The sequence below is a fragment of the Podarcis filfolensis genome, assembly GCF_964270895.1.
Source record: "Podarcis filfolensis genome assembly, chromosome: 6".
NCBI classification, from domain to species: Eukaryota; Metazoa; Chordata; class Lepidosauria; order Squamata; family Lacertidae; genus Podarcis; species Podarcis filfolensis.
The window spans coordinates 66489911-66507291 of record NC_139609.1 but is presented as its reverse complement, the minus strand read 5'-3'; the positions used below and the strand labels follow the sequence as shown (position 1 = coordinate 66507291).

Here is a 17381-nt window from a genome sequence, read left to right as displayed (position 1 = left end):
TAGACATAACAGGCAGATTAAAAGAAAAAGAGATGGAGCAAGTCAGGAGCATTTATGTTTTCAGTTCCATGAGTTGACAACTCCAAGGAGCAAAACATTTCTAAGAGAGGAATGGAGAATGTACAGGACTTGTTCCATGGGCTCCTGCTCAGAACTCGCTGTTCACACTTATAGGGCCACAGATTTAGAGAATTCTTTAGCCCTATAAGAATACCATTGTGATAATCCCAGTGGGCTCAAAGCCTAGAAATTACGGGTTGTGCTGCTGCCACCAGAGTTATTATTTTCATGTTCCATGCAAGACAGAGTGCAGTAAGTGACTGTTTATATTTTAAAAATCTCATAGAACTGTTTTTCTTTTATTGTAGGATCTCTAGGGTCATCTATTCTATACAGCAATGTACAGCATAACAGATCTGTCAGGTTCTCCGAACTTCACCCTACATTATGCAATACACACTAGAAGAAATTTCCAATGGTATGAAACACAAGAAGCAAGCAACATATGACATGCTTCAGTGTAACTCGAAATGACTGGAGCACCCATGGGCAACCCATGGTTTAATCCTAGCATCAATAAATACAATAGCAAGCAGGACTGGTCTTGTCAGTAGGCAAAGTGAGATGACGGGTGTTCTCTCCTGTTTCCACTGCTTGAAAATCTGCCATTCATCAACTGTAAATAAAACAGTGGGCAATGGAGAGAGAGGCGGGGCAATTGTTGACAGCGGAAGGGGGAAATGCGGAAATAGTTATTTATCTTATTGAAATCAAGTTCCTTTGCAATTTGTGATCGGTTGCGTCCTCTCTAGGAATGAAGACCGTATTAGATGTGAAGCTTCCTAGGAAATCCCATTGATAATCGTGCACAGATTTGCTTGCTTTCGGGTCAGCACTACAGCGCTGCGTTTCCCTGGTGGCGGCGCGCGTTTGGAGGGGAGGGTCTCCTTGCCACGCAACCGTGGGAGAAGCCCTGCCCAGTCCCCCCGCCCCCCGCGCCAGATCTGCGCTGCTATGTTCCTACCCTGCGCCGTGCACGATTATGCACCGCCTCTGTCCCGCCTCGCGGAGCTTGTGCACAAGAGCAGCCGCCCCGCGCAAGGACTCCGCTCTCAGGGTCTCTAGCTGGCTTTTGTGCGTCAGTGCGCTGCCTCCTAGCTTCAGGACACAGTCCACCGCAGCCATTGCGCCGGCACAACCTCATGCCCACCAGCAGGGCGCACTTCCCACCCCTGGAGCCCGCCTTCCTCGGCTACGCCACTTCCTATCTATTTCATTAACACTTTGCTCCTCGAGCAAGCTGAGCTCCCTGGCCAGCTGCAGAACTCGCGGAGCCAAGTGCCGCTGCTTACTCAGAAGGAAGACCTACCAGTCCACGGAAGGGTGCGTACGTTTGCGCCCCCTGGTGTGGTGCGTTGCCTTCAATGCGCCGCTTTGACATGTGCCGCTCCCATCATCCCGGATCACTGGCTATGCTGGCCGGTGCTGATGGGAGCGTTGGTATCCAACAACATCTGGGGGACCACAGGTTCCCTGTCGCGTTCGACTAGACTAGAACCATAGAATTGTAGACTTGGAAGGGAGCACGAGTGTCATCTAGTCGATCTCCATGTAATGCAGAAATCTTTTGCCCAGCGTGAGGCTCGAACCTACAACGCTGAAATTAAAGAGTCTCGTGCGCTCTTACCAAACTGAGCTAACCACAGGTCTAAGAGGCTGCTTCAAAAGGAGGAGGAACGGAGCTTGATAAAAGAAGAGCAAAGTTTCGATTCCCGTGGGGCGAAAGGAACCCAGCACTTTTAAAAATTACCATCGCATTAGACTTTTCTGCAGTGGGTTGTAAATAGACGGTTTTTCTACTCTCCCTATATCCTCGGTTAGACGGCGATTCCTTCATACCGTTAAAAGCAGAGGAGGTGGTGATTCCCGTTACACAAGTGCAGTGAGCTCTGTACATGTTCAAAGGCACTGTTTCCTTAGGCTGCGGAAAATTATGGAACTGAATTATGGAACTGTGTTTGCGTAGGCTACTTAATCTCTTTGTGCTGTGACTCTCTTTCCTTCTTCTGCCCTCCTGTTTTCCCCTTCAGTCGAAACCTAGACTATAAATTGCCGGGACCTGGGGCTTTTTTGGGGTGGGTGCTAAAACTACTCTGTCAATTGCCATGCATATTGATACTGTGTCGTTGTTGTTAACAGCAACTGAGGCGGAGTAGACTGACATGGTTTTCCAAAACTGCAGGGTCAATCTGCAATCTGCAAAGTTGAAACAGAAGCCAGCCTGACCACCTTTTCCTGTCTTTCGAATTCGTAGGCAAATGCGTACAAACGTGCAGTCGCCTTGCGTGTAGGTTAGCTGTCGAATCTTTTAATCCACAAGAGCGCCTCTTTTCTTCTTTACTTTTTCTTGTGAATCCAAGGGTAGGAAATTATAAACGATCCCTCAACGCGTCCTCTGGGACAAGGCTTTTGGTTGGTTGCGAGCAGTGTCTGTTTTGATGATGTCAGCAGGGGAAAAAAATACCGGTGGAGATTAGCGTGGATTCTTCTGCTTCTAGGAGCTGCTGCAGCTTCGGTGGGTATTATATTGCATAGCGAATAATTCCTCGCCCCAGTTATGGGGGGCAAGCGGGATGGGGGGAGAGCTTCGTGGCTTCGTTTGCATCCTCCAGTCGCTAAATTTGGGGGCCGCCAAATTTCTGCAAACTGGTCGGTTTTCTCTATGCTGAGAGTGAATGTGCGGACATGCTCAATGAAGGGGTTTTAATTGCCGGAGAGAATATTATCTGCACGCAGGATGCTGCCGATTGATCGCTTTTCATTGCATTCCTTCGGGAGGGCATATGGAAATGTATCCCTGCTTAGTCATACGTTTCCTTTTGTTTGACCTCCGCACCAGAGGTATACGATGTCTGAAGGTGCAGGTTCTATTCAGCTGTCATCTGCATCAGCCCTTGACGGCACAATCCTCTGTGAAGCTTCTCTCTCTTTTTTTAAGCCACCTGAGTCAGTGGTAGCGATCATCACATACTGTACTGATGAATTTTCCATGGGAATTACAAGCAGGGTCCAATTCAGGAGCATGAGACTCTCAATCTGAGGGTCATGGGTTCGAACCCCATTTGGCAAACGATTCCCTGCATTGCAGAGGTTGGACTAAATTATCCTCATGGTCCCTTCCGACGCTACAATTCTGTGATTCTATGTTTCAGTGTGATATGAGTGAACCTTGGCCTTACACAGACCTTTCCCTAAACCAGTTTAAATAGTGGGAAATCTGGTTTGTAACAAACCCATTTGCCACGGAATATACTAAACCAGCAACCTGTCATTTACATTTGTCCTGCAAACTGGGTTCCTAGAAGCCCAGGACTCATCTCAACCATGGTTTGGCATTACAGGTAAAGAACTGCCCCAGATGACTCATTTGTATACTATTATGAGTGGCATAGGGATGCGGGTGGCGCTGTGGGTAAAACCTCAGCGCCTAGGACTTGCCGATCGCATGGTCGGCGGTTTGAATCCCCGCGGTGGGGTGCGCTCCCGTCGTTCGGTCCCAGCGCCTGTCAACCTTGCAGTTCGAAAGCACCTCCGGGTGCAAGTAGATAAATAGGGACCGCTTACCAGCGGGAAGGTAAACGGCGTTCCGTGTGCGGTTCTGGCTCGCCAGATGCAGCTTGTCACGTTGGCCACGTGACCCGGAAGTGTCTGCGGACAGCGCTGGCTCCCGGCCTATAGAGTGAGATGAGCGCACAACCCTAGAGTCTGGCAAGACTGGCCCGAACGGGCAGGGGTACCTTTACCTTTACCTATGAGTGGCATAATAATTCCTCACTTTCTACTTTCATAGTTTCATATACAGTAAGCCTGCAGGTTATGCAATTTTCTTTTTTTTTACAAAATCATGCACATTCAGCTTTACATGCATGGCAAAACCAAACCAAAACATAATTTAAAAGAAGTGCAAAGGTTCTGGAAAAAAGGCTTTGGCAATCCCACCCGCCATTGAATACAATATGTTTTGACTATATGCGATTTTGGTTTTAGGCCTGATCTCCAGAACGTAACCCCCACTTAAGTTGTGGGCTTGCTGTACTTCAAAAAAATTACTTAAGATTATTTTTTGCTAAACAAATAAGCTCCATATACTTTAATCCATGCTTTACCAACCTTGTGCCGTCCAAATGTTTTGAACTACGACTCCCATTGCACAATAAATACAAGGAAAACAATATAAATCAGCAAAACAATATGAATGAGCAAAGTCACAAAATGGATGTGTGTTTGTGAATTGCATTCGTGCTTTCACTGGAGATGCTCCCAGGCTGTCCACCTGTCATTTTGATGTCAGGTTAACTGACATTTCCCTCCCCTGCCTGTAGCTGCCCCATTCTCTCACCTGGGAGCAAACCCAAGTTGACTTTCCTATTGCTGCATTTTATGCTACTTTGTGTTTATAGGCCTGGTTCCAACATCTGCACCTAGCCTGAGGTGGCTGGAGCCAAAATATAAGGAGGAGGCATCTCTGTGGTCCATGGTACACTGACAATTAAGCAGAAAAGCAGGGACAAAGGAAGAGGCCTTGTACTGAATCAAACCACTGGTCCATCTTGCCCAGTACTGTCTACACTGACAGGCAGTGTCTCTCTAGGGTTCGAGGAAGAGGACTCTCCCATCTCTGACATTCTACCTTCTGGCACTCTGTGTCAGTGAGACACAGCCTCTTCTAGGAGTTACATGTGGAACTTCAGAAAGAGTTTGCTGACTGAACTTCTTCTTTTTTGTTTCAGGTTCCTGCAATGCTTATGTGGCATTTCTGAGGAAATCATGAAATTCGTGTTACTTGCAGCTGTTGTTTGGTGTATTGTAATACCACCATCAGAGACCAGCAAGGTAAAGGGGGTGGCAGTGGTGAAAGCACTCAATGCAAGTGAGAAATGAAAGAGACATTGCATAGGGAAGTAATTGCACAGCATTCCAGGCTAAGTTGAGAGTCCCATTGGCTTTGGTAGTAGAGACTTTGCATGTGCATCTCTTACACTGAGTTCATCCTCCCAAAAATGTTGTCTTACCTATTTTGTATGTGCAAGGTTAGGTTAACTTGATTGCTGATAATATTATATGTGAGGCTGAGGTTCAGGACATTTATATTTGGGAGTAAATAAAGCTCAACACTGAGCTCAACGGTACTTTTGAACAAACATCCATATAACCATGCAGTAATACTTGGATTTTTGTTGGCTGCTGTCTAGTTGTATTTTGGTTAACTTAGTTAACTAAGAACCGCTTTCTATCAGAATTTTTGACACATGGATTGCAAACCACTTCCATCCGGCTATTAGGATTTTTTTACAAAAAGATAATTTGCATTAATTATGATTATTATTGGATTTGAATACTGCTTATATTCCATAATGGCTTCTAAGTGGTTTATAAGCATAAAATCAATTATAAAATTCATACATAATTAAAATGCACAATAAAACTATTCCATCAAAATATTAAAAACACTCATATTAAAAATATACAATAAAACAAACCCACTGAATGGTATGAGAATTAAACAGTGAACTATAAAAAAGCAATTAAAACAATTGGATTAAGAAGTTCAAATTCAGAGGAATGAAACAGGCATGTCTTCAAGATCCGGCAGGATATCAATGCGAATGGATATTGCAGTTACTAGATAGGAGAGAAAGCTCACTAGTGAAATCAAGTGTTGACCCTGCTGCAAATCTCATTCTCTGGTGGGGCGGGATGTTTTGCCAAATAGTCTTTATTGCATTCCTATCTTACTTTGCTTCTTTAGAGCTTTGAGGACATCCGCTGCAAGTGTGTCTGCCCCCCATATAGGAATATCAGTGGACAGATTTACAAGAAGAATGTGTCACAGAAGGACTGGTGAGTCAATCTTCAACTGAAGTTTTACATCCTCTAATGGCATAGCAAATGACCTTTGCAAAAACTGTACAACATAGTTCCCCAGGGGACTGTTCCAGAAGACTCTCTGGCTCAAAACCAGCTACTGCAAATAGTCAGGTTTTGTAAATAGCTGCTTCTTACTGAGAATTAGGGCCTCCCAAAGTGCTACAATTCCCCATTCATATTTTGAAGTCATAAGGTAGGGAAACAATGAAGAAATGGTTGTTATCTTACATCTGCAACCATTTTCCAATCCCTTCCTGATGTTGCTGGGAAGGTTTGTTGGAAGCAGTGAGCTCAAGTTCAGAATGTCCTGTGCCACCTCAGAAAACACTCCCTTGGTTCCCCACTGCCGTGAACAGGGATCCCCAATGGCCACCTGCAGCACTGTCCAAGTCCAGCTGAACTCCCATCGCCTTATCCCATAGGCACCCACTTTGATCTACAGCACTAGTATCACATGACGTTTGCTGTGCATTTGTGAGAAATCAGTCTTTTACTGTGGCAATCAGTCTATTCTCTGGAACTCCCCACCTATTCATACTAGGACAGTGCCTTCATAGTATCCCCCCCCCCAATGCCTGCAAAAACTTTTGTTGTTGTTGTTTTGGCAAACCTACCATACATGCAATTTTATTATGTATATTTGTTTTTAAAACTGATCATTTTACAGTATTTTGCTCATTGTATTAGGTTGCATCCAACCAAGTTGTATTCCGAGTAGATCCACTGGAATTACCTAAATTACTCCGGTCCATGCATTTCAGTGGATCTGTTTTCTGCATGACTAGCATGGGATGCAACCCATTAACATTTAACTTCCATTTAAAGTCTGTCGATTTTATCAGTATTTTCTAAGGAATATGTTACGTTACTTTGTGCTTTAGAGTTGGTTGGCCTTTCATTCGGCGACATATATAACACTTGCTAAATAAAATATATAATAGACTAACCCTGATAATCGGCTGGGGCTGATGGGAACAGAAGAGTCACAGGTGACAGCCATTCCTGCTGCGTTCTGTGACAGAGGAGAGCTTTGATTCCCGCTGTTGATGCTCATCTCTTGCTATCATTGCAGCAACTGCCTGCATGTGGTGGAGCCGATGCCTGTGCCGGGGAACGATGTCGAGGCATATTGCCTGCTGTGTGAGTGCAAGTATGAAGAGCGAAGCACTACCACCATCAAGGTACAAGACAAGATGAGCCTTTGCACTGCCTCTCCTTCTCACTGTATAGAACAGAATTGTGGCCATTGGTAATTTTGGATGAGTAGGGTTGAGGGTCAACCCATGAAGGACATAGCACTAATGGTTGTCCCAACCATTTCTGAATTTCTAGTCCACTGGTTCTCATGTGGCTTTTCCAAACATAAGAGGAGCCCGGCTGAATGAGGCCAAAGGCCCCTTTTCCCCCCAGCACTTGGATCAGGCAGCAGCCCACCAGATGCCTATGGGAAGCCTGTAAGCAGGACCTGAGTGCAACTCCCCATCTGTGATTCCCAGCAATTGGTATTTCGAGTTACACAGCCTCTGACAATGGAAGTAGAACATAACCATCATGGCTGAATTGCTAGCCTTATCCTCCACAAATATATCTTATCCTCTTCTGAAGCCGTCCAAGTTGGTGGCCATCACTGGCTCTGGTGGCAGCAAATTCCATAGTTTAACTGCAAGGTGTGAATCAATACTTTGCCCCAAATCTTCCAACATCACTGGATGTCCCTGAGTTCTTGTATTATGAGAGAGAGAGAAAGCTCTATCCACTTTCTCCACAACTTGAATGATTTATAGCTGGAGGTACATGCATGGGTTTATAGCAGGAGTAGTGTGTCCTGCACAAGTCCATGGAGCAAGCTTGTGCCTCAGTGGCCACATCAAAAGTCCCTGGTTCTCTGGAAATTGTAGCTTAGATGAACCCTGTTCACATTAAGGGGGTTGCAGCGAAATGAGCTGGGGTTTTTTCCACTAGTTAGGAGTTGGCTTCTGGATGGTTTAATTCCTGCTAACTTGAAGGTTAACTTGGAACTGTCACATCATGCTTCCTAAATCATTCTGAAGAGACCTATGTTGCAATAGAGGCTGTGTGACTTGCAGAACCTGATGGCTTAAGAATTGCTTCATCCAGTTTCCTTGCTGACCTTTGGCAGGTCATCATCATCATTTACCTCTCAGTGATTGGAGCCCTTCTGCTCTACATGGTCTTTCTGATGGTGGTCGACCCCCTCATCCGCAAGCCGGATGCCTACACCCAGCCCCTGCACAATGAAGAGGAAAGCGAGGTGAGCATGATGCCTTCCTCTTGATAATGAGCAGACTGGGGCGAAAGTAGACTGCATGAGGCGTGAGTCCTAACCTCAGCATCTGCTAACTTAATCAGCATTCTAAAGGGGCAACAGAATAGAGGGGAATATTCCATCACGTTTATGACTCACCCGCCAAAGGACAGACAATATTCTATCCAGTCCTTTGAAAACCCCAAAGATAAAAGTGCTTTGCTCCCTGACACTCAGATGCCTTCTCCACCTTACTGTGGCTTGCAATCCTTTCTCAGACATTGGCCAGACCTTTTTAACTTCCATGATGTGCCAGATAACTGTTTCTCATGATGAATGCTGAAACTGCAGGCACACGGTCCGTACAATCCCAACTGTGCAAAACTGGAAAAGTTTCATTGAAATTTTATCTTTCTGGCCGCAGAGATCCTCCAGGTGGTTTTTCTCCATGAAGGCTTGCCAAAAGGTGTCAACACTTAAAAGAAATCCAATCAGACTTCCCCAATTCTGGGCCTCCAGATGTTATTGGACTGCAAGCCCTATTGGCCCCAGCTAGCACAGTCAGCGATGATGGGAGCTGTAGTCCAACAACATCTGGGGACTGGAAGTTGGGGGAGCCTGTTTCAGGTTTCCTTTGATGTGTCACTGTTGAGCATTCTACTTCTGAAATGCATTGCCCCTTTGTAGATCCTTGAGGCGTTTATTCTTTCGGTGTTGCAGGATGCCCATTCACTGGCAGCAATACGCCCTTCGGCCGCCACCCGGGCAAACACAGTGTTGGAGAGAGTGGAGGGAGCCCAGCAACGGTGGAAGCGTCAGGTGCAGGAGCAGCGGAAGACGGTGTTTGACCGACACAAGATGCTCAGCTAGATCTCATGGAAGGTTTGCAGTCTGGGAGAGAGCAGCAGCTGCTGGTTAGCTGGGCAGGTAATTTCGGTTAGCCAGTGCAAACCCCAAGACCTGTAGCTTAAAACTTCTTGCACTTGCCCTTTCTAGTTTGTTTTGCTTGTTTTCCCCCCCTTAGAAAGCAAGCTCAGTTGAAAGAAGCCACTGGTTGTGCATCCCAATCTTATTCTAGCCCATAAGGTGGAAGCCCTTTGTCTTCCCCATCATCTGAAACAGGTGTGAACTTATGACCCCCAAGATGCTGCTTGGCTCCGTCTCCCATCATCCTTGGGCATTGGCCATGTTGGTTGGAGCTGATGGGAGTTGGAGTCCAGTGATATCTGGACAGCCACAGACAGGTTCTCCACCCTTGGTCTCAAACTATATTTCACTCACCAAGCAGTGAGTGTTGCCCCTTAATTTAAATGCGAGCTGTGGGAAGTCCAAAAAACAACCACCTTTAGCTTCTTTGTATCTTTCCAGAAGCTAAAAATAGCAGCAAATTGTGCTGTGTCTTGTAATCTGCCAGGCGAACGCCTAGTTTAACTGTGAAGAACGGGGCAATATTTTGTTGCTGAACTTTCATTATTGCAAAAGAAGAAGGAGAAGAAGCTGACAGTGAAGTATTCTAATCTTTCAAAGAGAAGGTTCTGGCTCTGATCATTAAAAGATATAATAAATGAAATGCATTTAGATATTACATCATGAACTCTCAGAAGCACTTCCTTTGGAGACTTTAAGACTGCTTAACTTTGCACCAAACAAGTAATAAAAGTTTTGTTATGTCAACAGTAACAAACTTTGTTTAAAGTAGGGTTTGTTACAATAAACCATTGTTAAAGATGACCCAAGTTCCTGGTCTGGAAGTCAAAAGAAACTGTGGTTAATCTAAGCCAGGAAGGAGATGTTTGTAATCTCTTCATTTGATCCAGAGGTACAAGATGCAGATAACTTGCAACTTACGTGCATTTAACTTGTGCACGTTCAGCTTTATGCACTTGGCAAATTTTGAATTTAAAAAATAAAAAGGGGGCACACATTTGGGGGGCGGGGGGGGGGGGGCGGGGAGACTGTGTCAATGCCACCTGCCATTGCAGCCAATGTGTTTTGACTATACACAATTTTGGCTTTATGTGCTATTCCCAAAACTCCTGCGTAAGTTGAGAGTTGTCTGTATTGCTTGTTGGAGTAGGTCTAAGATTTTAAACTGGGTTCCATGGAAGCATGAGTGGGGAGAATAAATACTTGCTCACACATTTCTAGTTGCAAGCACAGAGTTTTCCACACGTTAATGAGCTTGATTTGATGTATACCCTCCAAGAATTGTGCATCTGCATACAAAATGGACCCTGCTTTTATTTATCTGTTTATTTATTTTATACTGTGATGAAAAAGTTCAGGTAGTTCAAAAATATAACAATCTTCATAATAAAACAATACCTTTGCATTTGCTTTCATGTGTGTCTTGCGCAAGGAGAATTGTCATTCGGCTTGTGGGAATTTGTTTCAGTACATAGAAACTGGACTCTCGATCCCAGTGCGAAATGTTGCTTATAAAAATATTGGGTGTAGTCAGTCAAGTTTTACTCTGAGTACACCCACTGAAATTAATAGGCCTGCCTTAGTCATGTCCATTAATTTCATTGGGTCTACTCTAAGTAAGATTTAGTTGAATACTACGCTTTGGATTTCAATTTGGCTTTACAAGGTGCCAATTCAAATATGGGCAGTTGTTCATAGTGACGTTCCAGTACTCAGTACTCAGTTTTGTTTTACTTGGTCCACAGTTGACAGCCTAGCTATGTGCAATATGGCTGCTGCATATGTAATATCACATATACCAGCCTTCCCCAAATTGGTGGTCTCCCATTGTTTTGGACTTCAGTTCACATGAGCTGGTAGTACAAGCGTCTGGAGGCTGGAGGAGATTGAGATACGCTTCCGTTTTCATGGTACCCACAGCAGGTTGTCCTGTCAGCATGGTACCACTGGTGAAGGGGGCGTAGTTTAAACCTAGTGCATTCCTGTAATGTCATGTAGTAATAATGGTTTCTCCAATGAAAAAGTCAACAGCAAAAGGTGTTTAAGGATGACCTTTTTCCTGCTGCATGAAAGAGATGTTTATGTATTAAGTGACCTGTTCTGTTCATTCCCCTTAAGGAATCTCTGGCAGATTGGGAAATCCTTGTTACTATGCAGCATCTATTCATTAAACAAAGAAACTGGTGTGTAACCCATGTCTTTTGTGATCCATGTACCCATTGCACTTCTGCTAAGCAATAGGATCTGCCTATAGTCTATCCTCTTGTATTTTCTCAATGATGGCTTCTGTATGGTACCTTTCTGCAGCTATACTGCACTGATCTGACTCAAGTGCTCCCTCGTGTGGATTCTGTTCAGATCTCTTGAAATCTTGAAGGCCTTTTGTCATTTTAGGCCAGCCCATTTTCTCAGACAAATATTTAACAAATCAAAGTGATATTTAGAGAGCACCCCTTATTTTTTGTACCTGAAAATGCAACACTTTCCCAATAGAAAATGTGGCAGTGCAAGGCAAAGTTATTTTAGCTGCTGATTCTGTGAGTCCTCTGAGTAATTAAACTGAGAAACAATGCATTCAAAGAATATATGAGCTTTGATCCTACGCATGGCTACATCAAAGAAGATCCCTCAGACTTCCATTGCACTTACTCACAAGATTTCAGAACATTGTGGCTGCCAAATCTGACCCATTTTAACAGACATTCTAAGACTGTACTCTCCAAGCCTCCAAGGTGGACGCAAGGCTTCAGGAAGGGGCCAATTCATTTTGAGCCACTCCTGAGACACCTTGTTTCACCTTGGACATAGCCCAAATCACTTCAGTTCTGGATCTGGACTTCATCCAAAGCAAAATCACACACCTAGTTTCAATCGTCAGATTCATTTAGCTTCTATTCGAACCATGGCGGCACCAGTATTTTGGAACGCTGTTCCTATTGAAACCAGACAGGCACCTTCAATTCTGATGTTTCATCTGCTGAAAACATTTTTGTTTTACCAAGCCTTTTTATAGCATTCATTGCTGTTAATTTGGGCTTACGTTTTAGGTTTTTATTGCCTTTTTGCTGTGCACTGCTACAATATTTTTCTTGTGAGTTGGTGGTTTGTAAATACCCAGATAAATAAACCTCCTCCCTCTGTTTCACAATAAGCCTTTATTGTCCTAATGGGTGGTAAAGATGTTAATCAGACATCTTGAGATGCAGAAGGGATAAAGGGGAATGGAAATTGCAAGAGAGTAGGGAGATCCTAACAGGCTCACCTCTCCTTCGGAAAAGTTTCCAGATGTTGCTCCTCAAGCGTGTCTTGGCATGTGCTCCTAAAGTTTCTCTTTGAGGCATAGCTGGATTCTGTCCTAATGTTTCACACAGCCCTAGTAATTCAGTCCTTAAGCTCCTAAAAAAGTTATGTAGAAAGACCTTTTTGCACACACCCGAAAATTACCACAGATGTTTATAAGACAAGCTTGGCATTGTTTTGTTTAAAATGATTTTTTAAAAGCTTGAGAAATAAAATTCCCATGTGGATGCCAGATATCTATTGCATTTCGATTAGATAATGGCCACATCAATTTTAAGATGCTTTCATTGTGAGGTCTTAGGCACACACATAAACACACACAGAGAGATGGAATGGTTCTCTGCAGTGGTAAATTTCAACCATCTGCCACCACACTGGGAGAGTGACAATCTTGTGAGAAGGACGCATACACTGTAACTAAATGGTACAGGGCAACAGGCAGTAGTGAATGTCATGGTGGCACTTACTTGGTCTCCCAACAGCTGAGTCACCGCTGCTTTCCAAGAAGGAGGGAGAGGGCCAAAGTGGCAGAGAGCTTAGCATGGTGCAAACACACCACCAGGAATACCATATTGGCTCTGTCGCTGTGTTTGCACTGTGCTGGCCTCCCCACCACCTTGCCTCTCTCCTTCCCAGTAAGCAGCAGTGACTCAGCTGTCAGGAGGTCAGGTGAACACTGCCGCCCCACCGCACCATCTGCTATTGACTATAGGGAGCATCTGCCAGGCACCTGGGTGTAACTGTGAACAAAGGTGTCCTGAGGCTCCCTCTGGAGAGAGAGGCCATGCTGAAATTCTTATCATTCTTCAAGAAGTGGGGAGAGATTTTGCCAGCAGAAGATCCCAGCTTTGATCCCCAGCATCTCCAGGCAGGACTGAGAGAGATTCCTGCCTGAAACCCTGGACAGCCACTGCCAGGCTTTGTTGGCAGCACTGAGCTGCATGGACCAATGACTTGAATTGATATAAGGCAGCTTCCTATGGTTGGGAAAATGGGGGAGGGGGTGGGAGTGTGGGTAGCCATTTTTGAAAAAATATTTTTTATTTTGTTGGTCTATATTTGGCATTGTTTTGTTTTATCTTAATAATACTTTCATAGTCCACCCTTCAGGGGTAAAAGCATCACTCAGGGCAGCTTACTACATTCAAAAATCGAATAAAAAACAAACACACTAGTAATATATACAACAACCAACCATGGAGACGGGAACAGCAGTTAAGTCCAAGCATGAAAGCATTTATCCACCACATATAACAGAAACCTGTCAGAATAAGTCTGTTACCTTTTCAGCCTCTGATACCTCCTCCTCCCAGTCTTCTCCCTCTTCTCCCACTGACCACTTATTGTAATCCCACCACCAGTCCCCTGGCTCTGAGGCATCTTCCTTTGGGAGTTCCCCAGCTGGTTCTCCCCACCGTTCCTCTGCGTCCTACCATTCCATGACAGAAGGGCTTTATAGGTCATAGCCATCCCTTTGAATTGTGCCTAGAAACAGACTGGTAGGTACTGGAGCTGTCCCTTCCCATGTGACTTGATTTGTGTGAGTTTGTGTCATGCATGCATCCTGTCTTATGGGCATTGCTACTGATGGGATCCTGAACCTGAGGCTCCAATGCTTTGGCCACCTCATGAGAAGAGAAGACTCCCTGGAAAAGACCCTGATGTTGGGAAAGATGGAGGGCACAAGGAGAAGGGGATAACAGAGGACGAGATGGTTGGACAGTGTTCTGGAAGCTACCAACATGAGTTTGACCAAACTGCGGGAGGCAGTGGAAGACGGCCTGGAAAACGACTAAACAACAACTGATGGGGAAGGAGACAAGGAGTTCAACAGAAGGTGGAGCCAGAGTCAATGGCTGGCAGAGTCAACTACTTCTAGTTTTGTTTCCAACCTCCTCCCTGCTGGGTCCTACAAGGCACAACGCTGAGACTAAGAGGAGGAAGCTGACAGGCAATGCCACTCTCTGTAAGACAGGCCTGTGGTAGCACACTGAGGGCAGACTAAGGATGGTTGGGCAGTGCCCCATTTGCCCATATGGACCAGCCTCCACCGCTTATTCCTTGGCCAAACGGGAAGCATATAACTAAATATGTAGGAGGTTTGGAAAGGCCACCATCTAGGATCCTACTTCCCACATTCCTCTCACTTCCTGATGTTTCTGGCTCATTTCCTAGTGTTTGGGGAAACTTTCTAGAATTCGCCAGGGAGGAAAAAGAAAGAATGCCCAGATTGACACCTTCACATTTTGCTAGCAACTATTGAAAGGTGTGGGCAGATGCTAACTGTCCAAAACTGCTTCAGGGCACAAGATATTTTGAATCCATCCAATTTCGTTTTATGCAAAGGAAACCATGCATTTATTATTGCAGCTGTCAAAGGATCCTGCCAAGATCCAGTGGAGGCGGGGGGGGGGGCGGTGTCTCAGAGTTCAAGATTATTTCCTACAATGTTGCTTATGATTTATTATGTTTTTTTCTCTCTACATCTAAAATAAACCCATTAAATACTTCAATGCACATAAACTAAAATAAATTTTAAGTGATAAACTGGGAACAGAGTTCAGTGTTGAAACGGTGATATATATAGATGAGGGGAAGAAATCAACTAGGTTACAATCATACGCAGACTCTGTCTGAGGGTAAGCGCAGCCAAACACAGTGGGACTTCTGAACAGACGTGCATGGTACTGCACTGCGAGTTCTGCTTTCTCTTGTATATTTCCCCCCTGTTAAATGTCAAGATATCCAACTTGGGAAGTCAATCTCAGGGCCTCAGCAAGGGCATAGTCTTATTGCACAGAATGAGACAATGTTAAGAGGTCTGTACGCATCCATCTACCGTTTTAACTACTGGTTTGCTCATTGTGCTGTTTTGTCTTCTTGGGATCGACTCCATACCAGGATGCACATTATAAATTACGAGACAAGATTACCATCGGGATCTGCTGGGGGGACAAGGTTCTTCCATCAGGAAAGAGATCCTCTCCTAGAGGTGGGATCATTTGGTTCCCATCTTTCTCCTAAAAGCTTTCAAACATCACCAACATCGTCATTATTATTATTAATGTATATTAGCAGATTCCCATAAGATACATAGGCCAGATGCTTTTTTAAGGGTAGCTTCTTGAAAAATATTGTTTCTGCAGTTGGTTCCGATCCCAACCGCTCAAGAAAATATATTATGACCACCATTATATTTTAAAAGTACTATGGTAGCCAGAATATATTTTCTAAAAATACTGGCTCAAGAATGCCCTAGAGTAGCATGTTCCTGAATCTTTCAAAAATGGAAAATTTCATATAAGCCAGTAGCAATTAAATAGGAACAATAGAGATGTTGTCCCTTACAAGTAAACATGTTTATGTGCACAAAGTGGAAGTCAGTGGCTGAAGTCCAGACCACAGTTATGCATGAGGCCCAAATGAAATCCGTGTGAATCCAAGGTGGTGCAATTATGGGATGGACTACAGACACTGACCTTTACATTTAAAGCATTAGATCTATTTAGGTCTTTTTTCCCAGCTGGAACTCACTGGAACTCAGTTCTGACACCTCACAGGTGGGAGCCATTGTAATTATAAGAGAGGCTTCCTCAACCTCAGCCCTCCAGATGTTTTTGGCCTACAACTCCTATGTTCCCTAGCTAGCAGGACCAGTGGTCAGGGATAATGGGAATTGTAGTCTCAAAACATCTGGAGGGCCGAGTTTGAGGAAGCCTGCTATAAGAGAACAAGGGAGGCATTTATGATGAGTTCCAGCACCTCTTTTTCTGGAAAAATAGCACTGGCTCTATTTTGTATAACTTTATTGATTACTTATATGTTAAGGCTGGTTTTCTGTCTTACGAAACAGCATGGGTGTGTTACTATTTAAAGAAGACCAGCACACAATTATGACACCTGTAGCTTTGAGCTTTACCAAAGAAGCAAGTTTCTTCTTGGGGGTCGTCTTATTAGGCAACTGGAAATCTGGAGGGAAAACACTCCTTAAAACAACAATATCAATAACAACAAAATCCCAACAAGCCATTCATAAAGCAATCCGCAAAATTTTGTAGAGTGTCTTAACAAACATGGAAAGCTCATCTTTTATTCCCCCAAAGACTTTACCCATCCTAATAATAAACTATTTAAATAAGGGTGGATTCCTGTGTCAGTTACTGAAGCACCCCCTGAAAGAATAATGGGAACTGTAATTTGTTACATGTACTGGGAAATGTATGGAAGTGAGAGCTGGACCATAAAGAAGGCTGATCGCCGAAGAATTGATGCTTTTGAATTATGGTGCTGGAGGAGACTCTTGAGAGTCCCATGGACTGCAAGAAGATCAAACGTATCCATTCTTCAGGAAATCAGCCCTGAGTGCTCACTGGAAGGACAGATCCTGAAGCTGAGACTCCAGTACTTTGGCCACCTCATGAGAAGAGAAGATTCCCTGGAAAAGACCCTGATGTTGGGAAAGATGGAGGGCACAAGGAGAAGGGGACAGCAGAGGACGAGATGGTTGGATAGTGTTCTCGAAGCTACAAACATGAGTCTGACCAAACTGCAGGAGGAAGTGGAAGACAGGAGTGCCTGGCGTGCTCTGGTCCATGGGGTCACGAAGAGTCGGACACGACTAAACGACTAAACAACAACAACTGGGAAATGTAGCTCTGGTGGGGAAACTACAATTCCCAGGGTATTGTTGGGCTCCAACTCTCATTAGCCCTAGCCATCATGGTCTATGGTCAGTGACGATGAGACTGGTAGCCTAACAACAACTAGTTCCCCATCTCTGCCTCAAAACCTGCTTTTTATCGCTGTCCCATCAAGCTTCATTCTCATGTCATTTGCTACTAAAAAAGTTGCAACAGATGCAGTGCCCTTTGCTTTGATTTAGGTACCACTAATTGTATATAACATGGCAATCAGGCTGACATTGATGCCAAAATCCAGCATTGCCTGAGCTCTGCGAGTG

General features: G+C 44.4%; 1 protein-coding gene across 4 annotated transcripts; it reads left to right on the top strand.

Annotated features, from left to right (window-relative positions):
- Positions 1 to 1025: 1025 nt before the first annotated feature.
- Positions 1026 to 11312, top strand: TMEM9 (transmembrane protein 9). Of its 4 annotated transcripts, none has more exons than XM_083617577.1 (7): positions 1271 to 1383; positions 2421 to 2575; positions 4791 to 4893; positions 5810 to 5901; positions 7001 to 7109; positions 8069 to 8200; positions 8915 to 11312. In XM_083617577.1, exons 3-7 carry the CDS (start codon positions 4828 to 4830, stop codon positions 9062 to 9064), a joined length of 549 nt encoding a protein of 182 aa, XP_083473703.1. In that variant the 5' UTR covers positions 1271 to 1383; positions 2421 to 2575; positions 4791 to 4827; the 3' UTR covers positions 9065 to 11312. The 4 variants fall into 4 exon arrangements, with proteins under 4 accessions (XP_083473702.1, XP_083473703.1, XP_083473705.1 ...); XM_083617579.1 differs by having other exon boundaries at positions 1280 to 1383; positions 2426 to 2575; XM_083617578.1 differs by having other exon boundaries at positions 1314 to 1387.
- The last annotated feature ends 6069 nt before the right edge of the window (positions 11313 to 17381 follow it).

What these genes read in the sequence shown, in the direction of transcription:
- TMEM9 (XM_083617576.1), top strand. Translation starts at nt 1,043, where the DNA reads ATGCACCGCCTCTGTCCCGCCTCGCGGAGCTTGTGCACAAGAGCAGCC. An exon ending in ACCTACCAGTCCACGGAAGG is followed by an intron (nt 1,384 to 4,790) that starts GTGCGTACGTTT and finishes TTTTTGTTTCAG; the next exon opens with GTTCCTGCAATGCTTATGTG. An exon ending in CACCATCAGAGACCAGCAAG is followed by an intron (nt 4,894 to 5,809) that starts GTAAAGGGGGTG and finishes TTGCTTCTTTAG; the next exon opens with AGCTTTGAGGACATCCGCTG.